The sequence below is a fragment of the Vicia villosa genome, unplaced genomic scaffold, assembly GCF_029867415.1.
Source record: "Vicia villosa cultivar HV-30 ecotype Madison, WI unplaced genomic scaffold, Vvil1.0 ctg.002318F_1_1, whole genome shotgun sequence".
NCBI classification, from domain to species: Eukaryota; Viridiplantae; Streptophyta; class Magnoliopsida; order Fabales; family Fabaceae; genus Vicia; species Vicia villosa.
In genome coordinates, this window is record NW_026705893.1 from 81,746 (window position 1) to 103,112 (window position 21,367).

The 21,367-nt window shown below is 34.0% G+C and overlaps 1 protein-coding gene across 1 annotated transcript; it reads right to left on the bottom strand.

Moving 5' to 3' along the window:
• Positions 1–3,146: 3,146 nt before the first annotated feature.
• LOC131638459 (peroxisome biogenesis protein 19-2-like) lies at positions 3,147–5,959 on the bottom strand. The gene is made up of 5 exons (XM_058909020.1): positions 5,816–5,959; positions 5,692–5,740; positions 5,307–5,601; positions 3,599–3,915; positions 3,147–3,468 (listed from the first exon to the last, which is right to left on the bottom strand). The coding sequence occupies exons 1-5, from the start codon at positions 5,853–5,855 to the stop codon at positions 3,420–3,422; spliced, it is 750 nt and encodes a 249-aa protein (XP_058765003.1). The 5' UTR covers positions 5,856–5,959; the 3' UTR covers positions 3,147–3,419.
• Between the last annotated feature and the right edge of the window lie 15,408 nt (positions 5,960–21,367).

Genomic DNA, 21,367 nt, shown 5'->3' on the forward strand with positions numbered 1-21,367 from the left:
CCACTCTTGGAAATTGTTGGTTTCACTTCTACATAGAAGAGCTATTCAGTTTAAATTTGTTATAAATTTCAGGAGTGTGTGTCTGCGATATATCCAGATTTGCTTAAATACATTGAGGGCTGGATTCTGGATCAGGTTAAAGAGACGATTATTTGTGCATGGACCAATCATGTTTGACACTTTGGAAATACAACAACACAGAGTTGAATCCACGCATGCTAGATTGAAGAATTTGTTAGGCAGTAGTAAAGGTGATTTTTGTTGAGAATGGAACATCGTGAACCAAATGCTTTAAAACCAACATAATGAGATACAAATATTTTTTAGTCGGAGCATTAATTTGTTAGAACACTAATTCCAAGACAACATCCTTTATTGAAAGTTGGTTGGCAACATTTCCCAGACGGCATTGAATTTTATTTTTCACGAAGTCAAACAAGCGAATAAAACAGGTTCCGATAGCTCAAAGTGTATATGTACATTTAGGAAGACTTACACTCTTCCATGTGCTTGTTTAATTTCAAAGAATCTGAAACATGAAAAACCAATACGTATGGACAAAGTTTGCATTCATTGGACCAACTCCATTTTGATGATGATGGTGTGAGGAAGGGTGATAAATCAAACATATCTATCATGAACGAGTAGAAAGTGATTCAAGAGAGATTCATGAAAGCCAATGACATCATGAAATTTCACATCAAAGAGAAACTTAGGAAGATTTTATATCTAGAAACAACGGATTTGAAACCACCATTGAAACCGGTTAAAATAAAGGGTGCCCTTAAAAGGTAAAATTAACTCAAAGTGGCAATTCCACGAGACGGACTCCTTCGTATTTTGAGCATGTTTGCTCGCATTTTCCGGATTCTCCGACTCAAAAATCCCAAAAAATTGGTTTTAAGGCTGCACGCATTAACAAACCATCTCCTTCAGCGTTGTTACCAAAAATGTACTAAATGTTGAAAGTGAAGGCAACTGTGATTTTCGAGTTGTTTCAGGTTTACTCCGTAAGAGAGAGGACAAACATCAATTTGTTTATCTTCATCTTATACAAGAGATGACGATGCATAAAAAGTTATGCACAAAGTTATATGAGAACAAAGCAAATTGCGATACAATTCTCAATGCTCTTGTTCCTTGTCTTAATGGTCTGATTCTGTTTGACAAATGGATGCACTTTTCGAAAATGGAACATCTTATAACAAGTGATTATGATAAGGTGTGCGTTGATTTAACACGATATAGCTTCTCGGAAACCTTCTTTCCACTTCGGAGTAAGCCAACTCATAATCCATCGGAACACATCACGTGTATTGGTTAATTTTCAAAAAAAATAACATTTTGTTCAGGTTTATTTGAAATTGAGATGTCATATACCAACGACATCACCGGAGTAGACGACACATTTCACACAAGATGTTGAAATATGGCCTAATCACTTTCTTGAAAGGATGGAAGAGTTCAGCAAGTTGAGCGACGTTGAACGAGAAGCAAATAAGGAAAGGTCAAAGATTCAGCCACCAATATATTTACGTAGTAACTCAACTTTTAATATATTTTAGTTGTAATCTAACAATGTACACATTTTTTTTATAAGTAACGCATTGCATAATGTTATAAATTTGAATGGTATTTTTAGATATTTCTTGTTTTACAAATGCCGCTTTGCATGGTTAGTATGGTCTTGTTTTGCATAATTTTTTGGTGAATCCGGAGATGCATCTCTAGATACCTCTTAATTAATTAAAAAAACAAAATAGGAGATCATTCGGAGTTGCTTCTCCGGAGAGACCTTAATTTTTTGAAAACATAAGGCGGATCCAAAGATGTATCTCCGAAATATATCATGCAAACATGATCATGTGTGTAAGGTCCTTATTGCTCTATAACTTCTATAAATAGAGTCTCTCAATCCATTTTCTTTAGACACACCAGTCTACTTATCTCCATCTTGCTTTTTGTATTTCAATGGCACAACACCCCCACTTCAATTTCAGATTTGCGAGGACATACTTCTCGTCGATATGAAAATGAAATTGAATACTCTCTTGCAATATTTAGAAAATATGAGTTATCAAGCTCGAGTACCGTTCATCCTCAATAGACAATGACGGAATGATACAATTCACATTGCTTGAACTGAAGAAGGATGATGGTTTGAAGGTGATGTGGAGTACCTTTTACTGTTACTCAACAAAGGGTCTTGATTGAAGTGGATGCGACGATTCAAAGATTAGTCGACGATATTATAAGAATATTACAATGTTAAATTTAATAACATGTAATGTTAAATTTATATAATGTTTATTTTGGAGTTAATTTGTGTTTGTTTAATTCAATTCTTTCATTGTTGTCTCTGTCGCTTTCTATTTTGATCTACCAGAGCATATTCCGAAGATGTATCTCCATATATCTCATTGACTCCTGAAGTAAGTGGCATTACGGAGATGACTCATGAAGTAAGTGGCGTTACAAAGATGACTCATGAAGTAAGTGGCGTTACTGAGATGCATCTCCGAATCTAACCTTTTATGTACCCGAAATTTGAAAGAGGTCTGAATGACTTTGCTTTTAGTGTATTTGAGAGAGAAAAAAAATAAACAAATCATTTGTTGAGAGAAAAAAACTGGTACGTAAAAAAAATCACTAGTTTCCGGTATTTAACATCTTATAGTATGTTTGGTTTGGCGGTGAGTTTCTCCAAATTGCGGTGAAAATTCACGTTTAGCCCAAAAGTTACCTTTTGTAGCTTCTCCAAAATCGCGGCTGGAAGACATGTGAACGCTCGTTTGGTGGCTTAAAAGCCAATCCAAACAGGCTATTACAATATACGCCTCATTGAACACTAAACAAAGGAGCAAAACCACAACCTAACCAGCAAACTGCAGCCACCAAACATGATTAGGTGATATGCAGACTGCACAATATACTTGCCATAGGTTATATGCAGACTGCACAATATATTTGCCATCATGACTTTTATTTTAAATCAACTTGACGCACTGCAGATTGGTGATGAGGTCATATATTGTAAGATGTTCAACCAGAAACTGGTGGGGTCTTTTTATATACAGGTTTAGGTTGTGACTTGCATATAGTTCATTGTAATTTATATCGGTCATCTTAATTCAAGGATCATAAGATTAAATGAGAAAGTATTTTCAAGTTATCATGAAGTAAATTTTGTTTGCAACTAGCAGCTGGTCCCATTACCATTGGTCTCATAAAATATGAATGGAAGAAACCTTGGATCATATACAATCTTAAAAGGAGGCTATAAAAAGTGAGATCCTGTAACCATATAGTAAGCAGAAAAAGAAAACATATGAAACTAAATTATTCTGACAAGTGAAAAATAAATGTTCCTGAGAATCTGCAAACCAGCGTCTGCCCCTGATAAGAGGGAGGAAACAACTTCACATTATAGAACAGTTTGGCTGAGAACCATCAGGCATTTCTTGAGATCTGTAAAAGAAAATATTTGTATCAGCTGATGTCATACTGGTTTGACAACTACAAGATAAATGCATGTCTGTGCATAAGCATTTGGTTTTGAATAAGCAAATAGAGATTATTGCTACAAGAAGGAACTTACAACTGGCTTAGACTGGCTAAGTCATATTCGGGAGAAAGCTCCTGGACAATATCATTTGGAGGTTGTCCACAATCTTGCATTTTCTGCATGAGCTCAACAATCTTGGTGAAGTTTCCCGAATCTTTTTCATAAACTTCGTTAAGATTCCGAATCAGCTCATATTGCTGTGAATATTGGTTATATTCTTCTTGGCTTAAGCTGGCTTTATGATCTTCCAACCACTTAGGATACCTTTCTCCGATTTCCTTCATTGGTTCAGCAAGTATCTCCTTGGACAGAAGCTGTTGCATCATGGTCTCCACAATAGATTCCATATCCTAAAAAATGATTAAAATTATCAGTACTAACTCCAACAAAGAAAATCAATATAGATTAATCAATACATAAACAGCAGCAGCTTCTGTTATTCGACATTGAAGTCGTCCATAACTGCAAAACTTAAATAGTTACTAAATCCAATAACAACTTACTCATCTACTTGAGTACTGAAACAAAATTTAGTTCCGAATTCCAAGACAGTTAGTGATACACTCAATTCTGAGGCAGGAACTTTGTGTAAGGCATTGGTAGAGGACTAAAGCATTTGACACACTCGAAAACAGTACATTGACAATCACGCATAAAAAAAAAAACTACTAGTTTATTTCATAATGCAAGAAGGATCTTAGTTAAGTAAAAAGCCCATCTGATTGAAATATAAGAACCCAAGGTGTATACAGTAAGATGACTGCATTTGTTTCAAATCATCAATAAACATTTGCACATACACCCCTCTAAAGTGTGGTTTCAGCATATCAAACATGTTTTGGAAACGACATTTCTCTGACACGCTTTGGACATGCCCCAGACACCTCTTCTTAACAGTGTCAGATTAATGACCTATTCTTTTGGGTTCGATCACCTGATAGACACATCTGTTAACACCAACTCTTAACCAGACACTTCTCGAACACTCCTAACCCTAGATTACATCTTTTACTTTTTTAAACAAAAAGCAAAATGATGCATTTTTCAATTTTTTTTCAGTGGCTCATCGTAATAGGATTAACTAATTGTTGAAAAAAACATGACACAACTTCTTAGTCTTGGTATTCTTTTTTCTGACTGTCACTATCATTACCATAACTTTACTTTTAGAAGATTAATGTATTTGTTCTGGGCCGGCCTCACTATCCCAAAGGGAGGCAACCTAATCATCAGTCTTGGCTATTCCACTAAAGCATCGAAGGTACAATACTACTCTCTAAATCTCCGCACTAGATCCACAACATGGGCTGCTACTGACCGTTAGATGCCATCGAATGGTCTTCCCCGTTCCATGCCAAAATAGCACGTAGGAAACCTCCATAATTGGCATTCATATATAATACATTTCACATGACACTTGAGGTACTAACACTAAAATCACTTTACTCCGCTTTCTGTTACTGACTTGGGGTTGGAGTATTAACCTTACAGGTCCACCCCAAGCCGTCGCATCAAGACTCTATTTCTGACATCCTAACGGGACAGTATTTATCTTAATTCTCAATCTAGATTTTTGTCATGTGAATTATATCTAAGCCAAGATAACTAAGATTACATTACACCAAACCAAATGCAGATAATCACCACCATAAATTTCTAAAGCATGAGATTAATCTGATTTTCTAATATTAGACCATAACATTGGGCACATGAAGATAATAAGGGATTAAGGTATTACTACCTGAGAGCCAGCAATTTCTTCAAACTGTTTAACCCAATCCTCCATCATACCATCTTTACCCAAATCATCAAGACCAGCAGCAACAGAACCAGGTGGGGTTGCGAATTCAAGACCCTTAACAGCCTCTTTAGTCTGTTCCCTTAGCTTATTAAGAGCCTCAGAAACATGAGCATCTTTAGAAACCTTCTGTTTCCCTTTTTTCTTGCTTCTCAAATCAGGTAACCCTAATCCCAATCCTTGAACCCCTGAGGGTAAAGAAGGAGACTCTTTTTTGTTCGTACTTTCTTCTCCGGTTCTAATCACCAAAACAAAACAGAACGACGCGTTTCAGATTCGGTTAAAGAATGAAGTGAAAAACGAAAAGATTACAGTAGAAAAAAGAAACCTTGGAAGGGGAGAATTTAGGTTGAGGGTTTGGAAATCATCCAAAGCACCTGAAAAAAATTGAATAGAAAGAGTTAGAGATAGAGAGAGAGGGCGGTGAAGAGATAGAGAGAGAAAGAGCTTACTGTCGAGGAGTTGGTTGAGGTCGTCGGAGTGGTCGGCCATGGTTGTCTGTCACCGCCAGACAGACACTTCCTTGTTGGAACGAACAAAAAAAAATGGGACAGCCTCAATGTGTGTGATGAAATTCTCTTTTTATCCACTTATACAAGGAAATTAGTTCTTAGAAGAAGTTAGAATAGTGGAAAATAAAAATTGTATATTTAATTTCTATTCAAAATAAATAAAATATTCCTAAAATATAATTTTACTTGTGGTTAAATTGATAGGATGAATAGGGAAAATCAATTTATACCTTAAAATAATTATAAGGGTCATGCTAACATGTGGCCTAAGGGCACAGGTTAAGGATACTATAATTAGAAAAAGTTAAATATAATTAAATGCAATAAAGTCATATTTAAAGTTTCGATACATTGAATGCACGCGTTCCAAAAAAAAATCTATAAATATCTCATTAACTTGTGCCCTTAGGGCACATGTTAGTTTTTCCCCTAAATAAATACAATCTAATTTGTGTAATAAATTTTCTCTTTTTACTCAAAAAAAAAAAGGTAAGAGCACACTTCTAAGAAAAATTGATAATAAGAATTTATATTACTAATTAATATGATACTAATACTAGACTTTACTCCCTCCGTTTTTTATTATAAGTCGTTTTAGACTTTTCACACAGATAAAGAAAAATAATAATTGTTGTATGAAAATGAGAAATTATGAATGTTTTTACAAAATTATCTTTCATTAATGACATGTGGAAGACAAATTTATATAATTGAAAAGAGAGAGAATAATAAATATTTAAGGATATAATAGGAAAAATAGCATTAATTATTCATTGGAATTGTAAAGCGACTTATATTTAAATACAAATTTTTTTTCCAAAACGACTTATAATAAAAAATGGAGGGAGTAGTACATAAGCAACAACACGGTGATTTTTTGTTGAAAAAAGTGAATATATCGTCTAATAATAGTAAAGTGCAGTTATTCTCATTTTATTGAAAAAGAACAAATATTAATGATAGCAGTAAAAATTAAATGCTACTGTTTTCTCTGTAATTAAGTTGTACTAATAGTTAATATGAAATTAAATAAGGAGGCCCTAGGCATATGCCTAGTTCGCCTAGCCCTTAGACCGGGCCTGAATGTAAAATGACATAAAAAAATATTTAATACATAATTATCTCATTTTAAATTAAAATAAATTATAAGGATAAAAGTGAATTTTAGTTAAAATAATAAGGATAAAAAGGGAAGAAAAATGATAAACTATAAGTTATAAGTTAAAACGCTATTTAAAATAGCGTTAGAAAAATAAACTATAAGCTAGCCAAATAATAGCTCGTTTGGCCCAACTTTTTATCTACTTTTCTTCTCCTTATAAGGAGATGGAGGGCCAAACACATTTTCATAAAGCTCTTATGAAAAAAAGTAGCTTTTTTTAAAGACTAAAAATTGAATAAAATGAGCTTGTAAAAAAGGCGTTGAAACCAACTTTTTCGGAGCTTAAAACATGTGGTCGCGGTTCGAATTCTAACGAAAACACTTTTCTTTAAAAAAATGGCGCTAATGTAGTAGACGGAAATTTTTCAATTTTTTCTACGGTTCATAACATCTAGAGTTATGTTTTATTTATTCTTTTCTTCTTCTTGTGTTTACATCATCATTTTTGTAGATACTAGTTGTTCTGGACCGGCCCAATCACTCTTATTGGGCCAATCTAGTCTTCGGCCCAAGGCACCCTGGACGCGCGCACGACAACCTCCCCCGGTCCGTCTCGGGCAAACACCAGACATAACCGAGCACGAGAGAGCCTCGTGCCCGGTAGCGGCCAGCTCATGCGTCATCTAGATCCACGCCTTGCAAAGCGGAGCCAATTTCGCTTAGGATTATCCTATAAATAGCCATCTAACCTCAGAGGGCAAGGTAACCTTTTTCTTACCCCCAAAATCTCTCACTTTGTTGTACCTTGTGGATCATATACTTACTTTGGCATCGGAGTGCCTTGCAGGTACAACCATTTTTTCCCCTTTCAACCGCTCCGGATTTCAAGCCTTCTTTGTTGCTGGCCATCTGATCTGCTCGGTAAGATCACTAGTATTGTCCAACTTTTTATTCGTTTTATATATTATATCTTGTTTTATTGTATAATGATTTTCAATAATAATATTATGAATTTCTTCTACTATACACTAACTTATAGATGTTAATATATATATATATATATATATATATATATATATATATATATATATATACACACACACACACACACACGAAACAACTTTTAAATTAAAAATAACTTTTAAAAAATAATCATAACCAAACAACTTTAACTTTATTTTAAAAGCTCTTATTTTTAACTTTAATTTTAAAGTAACTTTTAAGACTTAAAAAAGTTGGGCCAAACGAGCTCAAGTTATACGCTCGTGATGAAAAGACCGTTATCAAACATGTCTAAATTGTCATATGAGATTATAACCTATAAGCTCAAAAATATGTCTTACCAAACAGAGCCTATGTTATTTGTGTTATAAATGGCATATGATCATGGATGTCTATAAATGAGTGGATTTCATATTGATTTTTTATTTATTATATATGTCCTATAATTAAGATTCATATTGATCGACCCATCTGCTCAGAGCAAGAGTTTTAAGAAATGGTAGAACTATTACTAACAATATTAGTTGTTCCTTATGGAATGGCATTAAACATCAAGTCACCAACGTTATGGATAACTCCATTTGGCATAATGGGGATGATAAGACTATTAACTTCTGGCTCGATTCATGGTGTAGGGAACCTTTGACAGCAACTTTCAACATTCTTGATATATATCACAGTACCCTGAAGGCTAAAGTTGCAGACTACATCGTTGATAATCAATGGAACCTACCTCCAAACTTGACTATGGCTTTCCCCCCTCTTTTGAGTCGTATTTCCACCTGTCATATTCCCTTGGTGGAAGCTACTGATACTCTTAGATGGAAACATGCAGACAATGGTTCTCTTACCATAAAGCAAGCCTTCTCATTCTTCCAAAGTCAGTTTAATCACGTTCCTTGAAAAGATTGACTTTGGCACAAAGCTACTCCTCCTTCAAAAACTTTGGTCCTTTAGAAAATTCTACATAATGCCATCTCCATGAATGAGAACATTTACAAAAAGGGTCTTTCCTTTCCTTCTCAATGCACTCTTTGTAAACTCAAGAAGGAAACTTCTTCCCATCTATTTTTTTTCATTGCAGTTTCAGTGTTAAAATCTAAAATTGGTTTGCTGCGACTTTTGACATTAGCCACTCCATAGCCTGTTTTGAGGACTGTTGGAGAATTATGTATAAGGGTTGGTCTCATCAATGTAAGGTTATTCTGAGGGTTGGCATCCAATGTGTTTTTGTAGAAGTTTGGCATGCTAGAAACAAGGCTAGATTCAATGATAACATTGCTAATTGGAAAAATTGCACCACTAATATTGGCAACTTCATGACTTTAGTGGGAAATACTGCTAGAGATAAAGGTAGTTCTAGCTTAATGGATTTCTCTCTCCTTAAGAAACTCAACATCTCCATCAACTATCCTCTAAGGAATAATACTATGAATGTCCTTTGGAGCCCTCCAATGTCTGGGTGGATCAAAGGCAAACAGATGGTGTTGCTATTGGTAAATCGAACTCTTGCGAGTGCGGATCCATGTTCAGAAACTTTTTAGGTGACCACGGAGGATCTTTATCTTTCTTTATTAGCAATGGCACTCCTTTGTTGGCTGAATTTTTTGGAGTGATAATGGCTATGGAGATAGTTGTTGATAAGAATTGGCCTAATCTTTGGATTGAGACAGATTATATCACTGTTGCTAGGGTGCTTCACAACGTCAACCTGGTCTCTTGGTCCATTAGAAACCGTTGGAATAATTATCATTTCAATTTTAGGCATCATGATTTTATGTTAACCCACATATATAGGGAAGGGAAATTTTATGCTGATATTATTACTAATTTAGGTTATAGATATAGAAACTTCATTTGGTATAACTATGTTATCAAGGAAGCTAGGGAGGAATTTTTGCTTAACAATTTTGGTTTTCCCAAACTTAAGTTAATTTCCTCTTAAGGGGTTTTGGTCTTTTCCCCCTTTTTTGTTTGTATCCTTTTTTTCCTTATATTGTATTTTTCAGTTAAAAAAAACTCATATTGTATTTGAAATAAAAACTAATAATGAAAATAATACAATATTATTTATCTCTTCCATTTCTCTCCTTCGTCTCTAGTAAGGTTTTAACGAATAAGGTTTTAACGAGCTATATCCTTTTAAGATAAATCATTTCTCTCTCAGTTGAACGGTCATTTCTTCAATGAATCAGACCAATCTTATGTACTAGTTGGTTAAAAATTCTATTTGGGAATGAATTTGTTGGATGCTTATATCATCACCTTTTTGAAGATCATGAGTGAAAAATAACTTTGAAGAAAGATGTTTTGTTCGGTCTCTTTTAAGGTAACCATCTTTAAATTGAGCGATGCATGCAGAATTATCTTCATATATGGTTCTTGTGTTTATTTTTCCAGAAGTCAAACCACAAGTCTTTTGTGTGTGTTAAATTAGGGATCTTAACCAAACACATTCTCTACTTACCTCATGTAGTGCTAAAAATTTATTCCTGATTAGATGAAGTTGTTGCTATGGTTTGTTTTACATGACTCCATGAAGTAGTTGTACCACCATAAGTAAACAAATAATTTGTTTGTAATATACCATTATGAGGGTCTAACAAGTAACATGCTTCTGCATAACTAGTTAATCTAATTTGAATACATTGGAATAAACACAAACTCATGTTCATTTACCCCTAAGATAACGAAGTATATATTTGACTTTGTTCCAATGTCTTCGTGTATGTGAAGAACTATATCTTGCTAATAGAGTAATAGAAAATGATATATCGTGGTCTGTATAATTACAAGATAGACCAGTGCTTGAATTACACTGAGATATGGTACTTCAGGATCAATTAGTTTTTCATCCTTTTATCGAGATCTAAAAGAATCTTCTACACATCCAATGATCTAACATCGTCGAATAACCTCAAGGATGGGGGCAAAATGGTCTCGAGGGCGTCCAAGAGCTACGGTGCACTTGTCGCCGAACAACCCCGCGCCGCCGATGGCACAACCAGTGGTGATCTCTACGAATCCTGATAGAGATGACAGAACAAGCAGTGATGCAAAAGATGCGAACAATGAAGAACCAGAGATAGAAAAGGGGGTGGAAACCCTAAAAATGGCGGAACCAATTGCGGAGAAGAAGAAGGAGATTGCTACACCTCGCAAGCTATGGGTCGATGTAATTAGCGAGAATCGGAATCCAGCAAAGGGAAGAGCTATGGAGTTTGTGGCACCTACTGTGAACAATGGGGAAACTGAAATTGAGATAAGCGACGAAGACATGGAATCTGAACTGCACTTCTGGGAAAACGCTCTAATCCTATATGTGATTGGAGAAGAGGTTAGTATGCACGCTGTGAAGAATTTTATGCAGAAATCATGGAACTTCATTCAGCTCCCAAACCTATACTACCACGATGATGGCTATTTCTTACTGTGATTTAACTCTGATGACGATAAAGATGTTGTTCTCATGCAGGGGCCGTACTCAATTTATATAATGCCAGTGCTACTAAAGGAATGGCATCCGGATTTCAATTTGAAGAAGGACCTGCTCAGAATAATCCCCATTTAGATCAAATTGCCAAACCTACCACTTCAGTTGTGGGGGGCCTCTAGTTTAAACAAAATTGGCAGGGAGATTGGAGCTCTAATGGTGACTGATGAGTGAGTGTACTACACACAAACTAAGGGTCTCTTATGCTAGAACTTTGGTGGAGGTGGATATCACTCAAAAGCTACCTGAGGAAATAACAATCAAGGATGCACAGGGAAGAAAAATGAAGCAGAACATTGAATATGAATGGAGGCCAAAGTTCTGCGAGAAATGCCAACAAGTGGGACACAAATGTGGAGAACCACGAAGAGTCAGAATATGGCAACAGAAACAGAAGCTGATTGACACCACTCAAAAACCAGATGAAGTGATCATACAACAACCAATAGAAGAAGGATGTACTCAGGAGATTACTAAGACACCCCAACAGAATCTGACAAGTAATAAAAACCAGGAGGAAGACTTAGAAGAAAGCTGGATTAGGGTGAGAAAGTTACAAGAGATGGAGGTAAACAGGTTTCTATTGTTCCCGTAACTGATTTTACTTGTATTAATGGATATGAGGCTCTAGGGATTATGAATGATCCACTAGTGGTTGTTGACAAAGGACCATGCTTTTGGCTTGGAATGTAAGGGGGTTAAATAAGGTTGGGAAGTTGAGGGAGATTAACTCCCATCTCCAGGAGCTCCAACCAGAGACTGCTATACTTATAGAGATTGGGGTTAAACATTCTAAGGCAAAGCAGATTAGGGAGAGTTTTCCCATGAATAAGGAATATTTTGATAACTATAATAAGCATCCTAATGGTAGAATATGGATACAATGTGATAGAAATAAGGTTGCTCTCAAATTTGTGAGCAGCACTAGCCAATATATACATTGTGGGGTGTATGATAACCTGGGCAATTTCAAGTACTGGCTGAATGGCATTTATGCCATGAACCAACTCAATCAAAGGCAGACCTTATGGAGAGATTTGACCAAGATTCATACTAGCCAAAAAGGTGCTTGGTGTGCTATAGGGGATTTCGAGTTGGATTCTAAAAATATTGTGGATAGTGTGATCACTCCAAAACCAAACGACTCAGATTTCAGTGCTGTTTCCCGAGTTTGTCATCACTTGTTGACTCAATCATTTAAAACCTTTCATGTTAAGTTCATTAGGAGACAAGCTAATGAAATTGTTCATGCTTTGACAAGCTAATAAGATTGTTCATGCTTTGGCAAGAGCGACTTCATCTCTTACTAGTTTTCACAATTTTAACAATGTCCCTCCATACGTTCATAATATTATTATTAATGAAATGATTTATTTCATCCTATAAAAAAAATATATATTCAAGAGCACTATGAAGTGATATAATTTGGTCTCCTTCCTTTTTAATTAAATGTCTTGGATTTGAACCTAATTCTCATAATGAACTAGTTTTATTAAAAATAATTATCAATTAAGATGGATTAACGAATTAAAAAATTCTATTTTATTTTAAAAAAATTAAAAATTATGTTTAGAGTTTTTAAACATTCAAATTAAATTAGTATGTTTTTTATAATATCAATGAAGCATGTTAATGATTAATTTGTTACGATGGTATGAATAGAAATTGGATAGTCCCTATGTGTCAAAAGTGTTTAGACCTCACACTAATAGTGTCTACATATTCTCTCAACAATAAATATAATTATGAAGTAATAAATGAGAAAGAAAAGATAATTACAAATAATATGATAATAATAATAATTCTAAAGATGCTATTAATAATAAAAAAAAATTCATGCCAAAAAAAACACATTAACAATCATTTTCTTTATCTCTATACATACATCTTTTTATACTTTTATAGTATTTATTTTGATTGCATTGGAAGTTAATATTTTTTAGGTTTAAATACACTTTTAGTTCCATTAAATTATTTTTTTGGTTTGAGTCTTTATATCTTATTTTTTGTTTGAAGTTTAGTACCTAAAACTAAAATCCGTAGAAAAAGCTACATGTTTCCTACAGATCTTCCTGCAAATTTTCTTGCGAATTTTGAATTTAAGGACTAAAAACAAACGCGAAAGTGAAATATAGGGACTCAAACAAAAAAAAAATAACATGCAGTAACGAAAATAAAAAATTCGCTAACTTATATAGACCAAAAGTGCATTTAAGCTTATTTTTTATATTGTCTATGAAAAATAATAATATTAATTTATTATTTTTCTTAGTGATAGCAAGTATCTAAAGCTATTTTCTAAAAGATAAATTAACAATGATATTCTTTACAAAAATAAAAATTAGCGTTCAATAAAATAAAAAGTAAATGTATTAACGGAATAAATCTTCTTTGTATAGTAGTAGTAATATATATACTTTTATTATTTTATATTTTCTTTGTGCTAAAATAAGAGTTGTTTTTAAAATTTTATTTATTTCAAAATAAATGTCTCTTTTAATTTAAATAAAATTTATTTTTTAATGTCTCAAGTTCTCCTCTAATTAATACTCTCAAATCTTTATTTTCTTATTTTGGACTAATGATAATCAAAATACATAAATAATTAATAAAAATAATTTGATAAAATCCTTGTACTCTTTTTTTATTTATCATATAAGTGTCAACTTATTTTAAAGCATTTACAAACGGAGAGAATAATAATTATTTAGAATTATATTTTATCTCTCATCCTTTAATAGATAGTATCTTAATTTAATATTTATCATTGAGATAATATATAGATTCTTCTATTAGCTAGATAGAATCAAAATCCTTACCAACGAATGACCTAGTTTATCATTTCATATGATAAGATCGGTATAAATAAAAGAAAGAAAAACGATTTTTATAAAACATCAGTTATTCACCTTTCATAAATGTAAAATAAATATACCAACTTATTCGACTTTAAATATATAATACAATCCGACTTTAAATATATAATACAATCCGTTGACGTCGTCGGGAAAAGTGGAGGTTTGGCGGTGTTATGGAAAGATTCTGTTAAGTGCAATATAGTGAACTTTTCTAGGAACTTTGTAAACTTGGTGATTCAAGACGATGCTAAGGAAGAATGGAGACTCACTTGCTATTACGGTTATCCGGAACGACACAGAAGGAGGGAGGCGTGGGATATGTTAAGAGAACTTCGAGACATGTCGACAACTCCTTGGTGTGTTATCGGTGATTTTAATGATCTTCTTTCGCAACAAGACAAGGTTGGTCTTCATCCGCATCCAAATTGGCTGTGCGCCGGCTTTCGCGAAGCGGTTTCTGATTGCAACTTGTTAGACATCCCAATGGAAGGCCATCCTTTTACATGGATCAAAAGTCGAGGTACACCGCATGTTATTGAAGAGAGACTAGACCGTGTGCTTGTTACGCAAGAATGGATGGAAATGTTCCCTGCAGCAAAGCTTAGTAACTTGCTGGCTTCACACTCTGATCACAGCCCTATTTTATTGCAGTGTGAACCACTTCAATTGTACCGCCATAAGCCTTACTCCTTTAAGTTCGAAAATGCTTGGTTAAAAGAAGATGAACTTCAAGAGATTGTTAGCAAAGGATGGACTGCCGAGGAAGAAGTGCATGTTCTCCAACGCCTTAACAATTGCGCGTCGGAATTATCAAGGTGGAACAAGAGGAAGTATCGGCAGCAACACAACAACTTGTCCATCCACATGGCAGCCATGGAAGCTGTTCGCTTGTCGCATGATGAAAACGCGACAGCGAGATTTATCGAGGCTCAGAGGGAGTATAATAAAATTCTCAACAGGGAGGAGATCTTTTGGAAGCAACGAGCCAAGATGCACTGGCTACAGCATGGTGATTCTAATTCGAAGTTTTTCCATAGGTCCGCAACAGTTCGCAACAAAAGTAAGAAAATTGTATCACTGGTTGACGATACCGGTATGGAGATTAAAGGGCAGGAGCAGTTATGTAGGGTAGCCAAAAATTATTTTGAGAAGCTTTTTGAAACAAAACAGGGAGAGTTTGATCCGGTTTTAAATTGTATCCAACAGGTTATTTCGCAAGAGGATAATATGAAGCTACTGGCCCCTATAAAAGAAGAGGAACTCTACGAAGCTCTTCTCCAAATGCACCCGGATAAATCCCCGGGACCCGACGGCTTCAATCCGGCATTTTATCAACATTTTTGGGAGCTTTGTGGGGATGACATTTATTTGGCAGCCTCTATGTGGTTGGAGAGGGGATTTTTTCCCACTGAGCTTAATGAAACTAATATATGTCTCATCCCTAAGTGTGCTAACCCGAGAGACATGAAGGAACTCCGACCCATATCTCTTTGCAATGTTATTTACAAGATAATATCCAAAATGCTAGCGAATCGATTGAAACTTGTTCTGAATAAGTGTGTAGCAGAGGAACAGTCAGCGTTTATTGAAGGGAGGTCCATACTTGATAATGCTATGGTGGCTACGGAAATTATTCATGCTTTAAAAAGGAAGACTCGTGGTACCAATGCTCATCTGGCCCTAAGGATCGATATCAGTAAAGCCTATGATAGAGTGGATTAGGGTTTTCTGCATGGTATTCTTCTGCGTATGGGCTTCGATGAGAATTGGATACATTGGCTTATGATGTGTGTGACATCGGTGCACTATTTTGTTCTTGTTAACTCCGATAGAGTTGGACCAATTATTCCAGGAAGAGGACTGAGACAAGGAGATCCTTTATCACCCTACCTTTTCATTCCTGTATCTGAAGGTCTCTCGGCTCTTATTAAAAGGGCAGTCTCCCGAGGCGACATCCATGGTGCACAAATTTGCAGGGGGGGCACCTAGTGTGTCCCACTTGCTTTTTGCTGACGATTGTTTTCTGTTTTGCAGGGCTAATATTGTGGAGGCAACAAATCTTATGGAGATTCTTAAGATTTATGCAGCGGCAACAGGTTAGAAGATTAACCTGGCGAAGTCTGAGGTGTTCTTTAGCCGTAATATTAGTGCTCTGGCTCAAGACGATTTAGCCCATTTGATGGGGGTGAGATGGGTCTTGGGTACAGGAAAGTATTTGGGATTACCTTCTATGATTGGTAGAAGCAAGAAGGCGGTGTTCTCTTTTATTAAGGACAAGATTTGGAAAAGAATCAGTTCTTGGAGTGGTAGATCTTTATCTAAAGCTGGAAAAGAGTTTATGATCAAGTCGGTCCTCCAATCGATACCGGCCTATATCATGAGTGTTTATTTGATTCCGGATGGGGTGGTGAACGATATTGAAAAAATGCTTAATTCTTTTTGGTGGGGTGGTGGAGGCAACAACAAGGGCATAAGGTGGTTGGCATGGGATCGTATGACTTCCTCGAAGAGTGAAGGAGGGCTGGGCTTTAGAGATTTTAAATCCTTTAATATAGCCATGGTAGCAAAACAAGGTTGAAGTATCTTGTCAAGGCCACACTCTCTAGTAGCTAGAATTTTCAAAGCAAGGTACTTCCCTCGCTCTTCCTATCTTGATTCTTTTATTGGTAATAATTCGAGTTTTGTTTGGCGAAGTTTGTGGAAAGCTAAGACTATTCTTAAGCATGGTAGTAGGTGGAGTATTGGAGATGGTAGTAACATTAAAGTTATGTATGATCCGTGGCTTCGAGAGAAAGGTAGTCGCTTCATCAATGGTCCGCAAGTCCAAAGTACTTATGAACTCTATGTTAAAGATTTTTTACTTCCCAACATAAAGCAATGGAATGTAGGCAAGATTACACAAGTCTTTGATACCGAAGGTGCTGCCAGTATTCTTAGAGTTCCCCTAATGGATGATGTGAGGGAGGATAGGTTGATTTGGCAAGAGGAGCAAAACGGTGAATATAGTGTGAAATCGGGCTATAAGCTTTGGAAAGGGATGCAAAGTAGTAATCGGCTTTATGGTGTTGAGGGTAATTGGAAGAACATTTGGAGTATTTATGCTCCACCTAGAGCTAAACATCTTTTATGGAGGATTTGTCGGGGTTGCCTCCCGACGAGATCACAACTTCAACACCGACATGTACAGTGTCCGTCTGTGTGTCCTTGGTGTGATTTAGAGGACGAAGACGAGTGGCATGCTTTTTTCGGATGCGTTTCCATTATCCATAGTTGGCGGGCAGCAGGTTTGTCTTCTATTATAGACCCGAGGTTGCATACTTTCCATGATGCTAAATCACTTATTTTTGATGTTTGTAGTCGTGAGGACCGTAGAGATGCGAGTCGTTTTGCAGTTTTGCTCGAGACTCTTTGGCGAAGTAGAAATAATGTGGTATGGGAAGATACCCGGGATGATGCTTTGAAGATTGGGTTACAAGCTTACCACAATTGGTATGACTGGTTTTTGGCTAGAGAAGATCATCATTTGAGAGTTGTTAATAATATTCATCTTGCTGGATTCCTCCTTCGGAAAACCAACTGAAATGTAATGTTGACGCAGGTTTCAATAATGTGTGTGGGACAACAAATAGAGGGTGGTGTTTTAGGGACCATTTGGGAAGATTTATGTCAGCAGGTGCGTCTTGGGATGTGGGTATTCTTTCTGTCATCGAAGCTGAAGCCACCACTGTAAAGGAAGCAATTCAGAATGCAATATCTCTCCAGCTTTCCCACGTCATTTTGAAAGTGATTATCAGTATGTTACTAAGGCTATTCATGTGTCTCATGTTGGTAATTTGGAATTTATTTTTATTATTAAAACTATTCAGAATCTGTTACTTCTGTTTCCGAACTTTGAGGTAAAGTTCATTAAGCGCCAAACGAATTCGGTTGCCCATACGTTAGCCAAGGCGGTCAATTCTTGGTCTAGGCGTAGTTTTTTAGTAATGTACCTCCTTGTATTGAATTTGATTTGAGTAATGATATTAGTTAAGTTTGTTCTTGTCAAAAAATATATATATAATACAAAATTTTCTAATTGGGTAACACAATTGCAAAGACAAATAATGGTGAACTAAAAATTAAAAAATTCATTCATTTTGTGTAAAAATGGTTGTAATATTAATATTGTAATACTAATATTTTATTTATAATATAAAAAATATTTATGCTATAATCATCCATATAAATTAAATTTAAAAATAAAATTTTATTTAAAGGAATTAGAATGTTGCAAAAAAATTAGCTTGAAAATCAAATACCTAAATTTTTTGGTATCAACCTTCCGAATCTATTACAAAATAATATATTATGAAACTTTTTATGGAAAATTATTATGGCAAATTATTATTAGGATAAATACAACATAAATTATTATGGAAAATTATTATGACATTTCATTTTTGCCACAAATTTCTTACCTTTTCTATACATAAAAATAATTGTGTCGTTACTATTAATTAGGTTAAATACATTATAAATTTCCTTATTCTAATCCTAATTTCTCTTATTGTCCTTCCTATCTTTTTCCTCCTTACTCGAACCAACAATGGCTTGGGTTACTAAATTGGTTAGAAAAATCACATCATGTTTCATGACTTGTAAGTTTTCTTTAACGTTATGTTTTGATTTTACGAAATGAACGGAGCGGAATGGAACAGAGTTGGATGGAGCGGAATGGAACAGTGTGAAGATATCATTTTATTGTTTGAAAATTTTATGACGGAATAGGATAAATAAATTGTTCATTCCGTCCAAATCAGAGAGAAAAAAATATGGTAATAAGTGATGGAATGAAATGAAATCTATATCACTCATTTTCATTCCGCTCCATCTATTTTTAAATTATCCAAATAATAGAATATCATTTTATTCGATTACATTCCGTTCCATTCCATTATATCATTTTGTCTTTTTTTTCTTGATTAATATTTAATAATCATTTCTTCATTAAGAACATTAGAAAATGACTAATATTCACTTTAAATCTTTTTTTTTTTTTGAACTCACTACAGTTCATCACAAAAAGAGAAAAGAGAATAGCCCTAATATTATAAACAAAACAAATTTGTCGCAGCCAAGAACAGAATGCAACAAGACACAAATAAACGACAAACCAATAATAAAAAATTGGTCATCATTTTCAGACGAAGATTACATTGTGTTCTGTTTTGAAGGGGATAGTGCATTTGATAATACAGTAAACAATAATTCAAGACCTTTGAATCCGAAAGTAAGGATTTAGGGTTTAAGGTTTGTTAATTAAATTTATTTACATTAATTATCTTTTGTTATTTACTTCTTTTTTTTTTTTTGACTCAAAAGGAGCCAAAGTGCGATGAAATATCAAATACCAGTCAGCTTGATAATGATTTAAAGGAAGAAAAAGATGGTAAACAACAACACAGAGACATCAACAATATTGAGGGAATTGAAATTTATGAAGAAAGTGCTGATTCTTTTTCTTTCCCAGTGTAAGTCAAAACTTATACTATTATCATATAATGACAAAACATTATATGTGATTTATATAAATTTTTTGTTATATAATATAAATAACTAAAATGGTGAAATTTATTTGTAAAATATAGGTTAGGTTTGGAATGCATTGAAACCCCAGAAAAAATGCCAAGATCAGAAGAAGCTCAACAACATCGAATGAAGCAAAAGGCACCATATATAAGATTTCAATGTTGTAGATTTTGATAGCCAAATATTATTTGTTTTTTTTTTTTCTTCTATTTTTTAATTGTCAATACTTTGATATGTCTAATTATATAAAGTAGTTTGAGAATTTTTTTTTCTTTTATCCCTACCTTGATTCAACCGACTAATGTATTTTACTTAATTCAAAGGATATGATTCTAATTATAAACTAAAAATATATTATGTATATAAATATTCTTAAAAAGTATAAATGAAATGAAATTTATAATTTTTTTATAAAAATATTATTACCAAAGTAGTCAGTCATACATGTATAATTCAATTTATTATTAAAATTATTTAATCAAATATTTTGTTTTAAATAATTTATTAAATTCTTTCACCCTTTCATTTTAACTTTATTTATTTCTCTGTTTTCAATAATGTTTAAGTTTTTGTAACTCTCTGTTAAAAAAGAAAATATAAAATAGTGAAAAGTATAAATATATATATATATATATATATATATATATATATATATATATATATATATATATACCATCCAATTAAATTCACCTAACTATATAAATATCGTGAAAATAATTATTAGATGATAGTGCTAATTGTAAGGTTATTTTAAATAAAGGAAATTTAATTATAACAAAACAACATTATCTATTAACAACATGATAATTGATAAATATTTATCTTATTGTATAGTATAATTTAAAAATAATTTTTTTAATCGTATAGTTAGTTTTGTTTCTTAAATTATTTTTAACAATTTTATTTTAACTCTATTTATTCTCACATTTCTTATAATTTTAGTTTTAAATAATTTTCTTAAATTCTTTTACCCTTTTCACTTAATTTTATTTATTATTACCTTTTCAATAACTTTTATATCTTTGTAACTCTTAATTATTATTAATGTAATATCTTTTTGACACGACATGGCCGAGAAAATATAAAATGTTTAGAGAGAGAAGCTCTCCCTTCTCTTTAAACTTAAGATTTCTCATGTTCTCCTCTTTTGATGGGTGTCACCTTCCTTCTTTGTAGGGGCTCCTCCTCCTTCCTGAAAGCTATTCACCATCATTATGGTGATTGTGAGATATTGGATCGAACTCTAGTATGGCCGAAGGGTAACTTCTTGGTTCGACAGGGTTAAGCATGAAGTCGAAGGTTGTTCACATGCTTGTGTCGAAGATGCTAGGGTTGTTAGCATGTTAAATTAGGTTTTAGTGTTTAAACCCTAATTTGTTAAGTTAGCTTGTTTATTAAGTTGGCTTGTGTAATGGGCCTTGTGAAAAAAGCCCATTAGTTAGTATGTTAGGTTTTATTATAAATAGCAT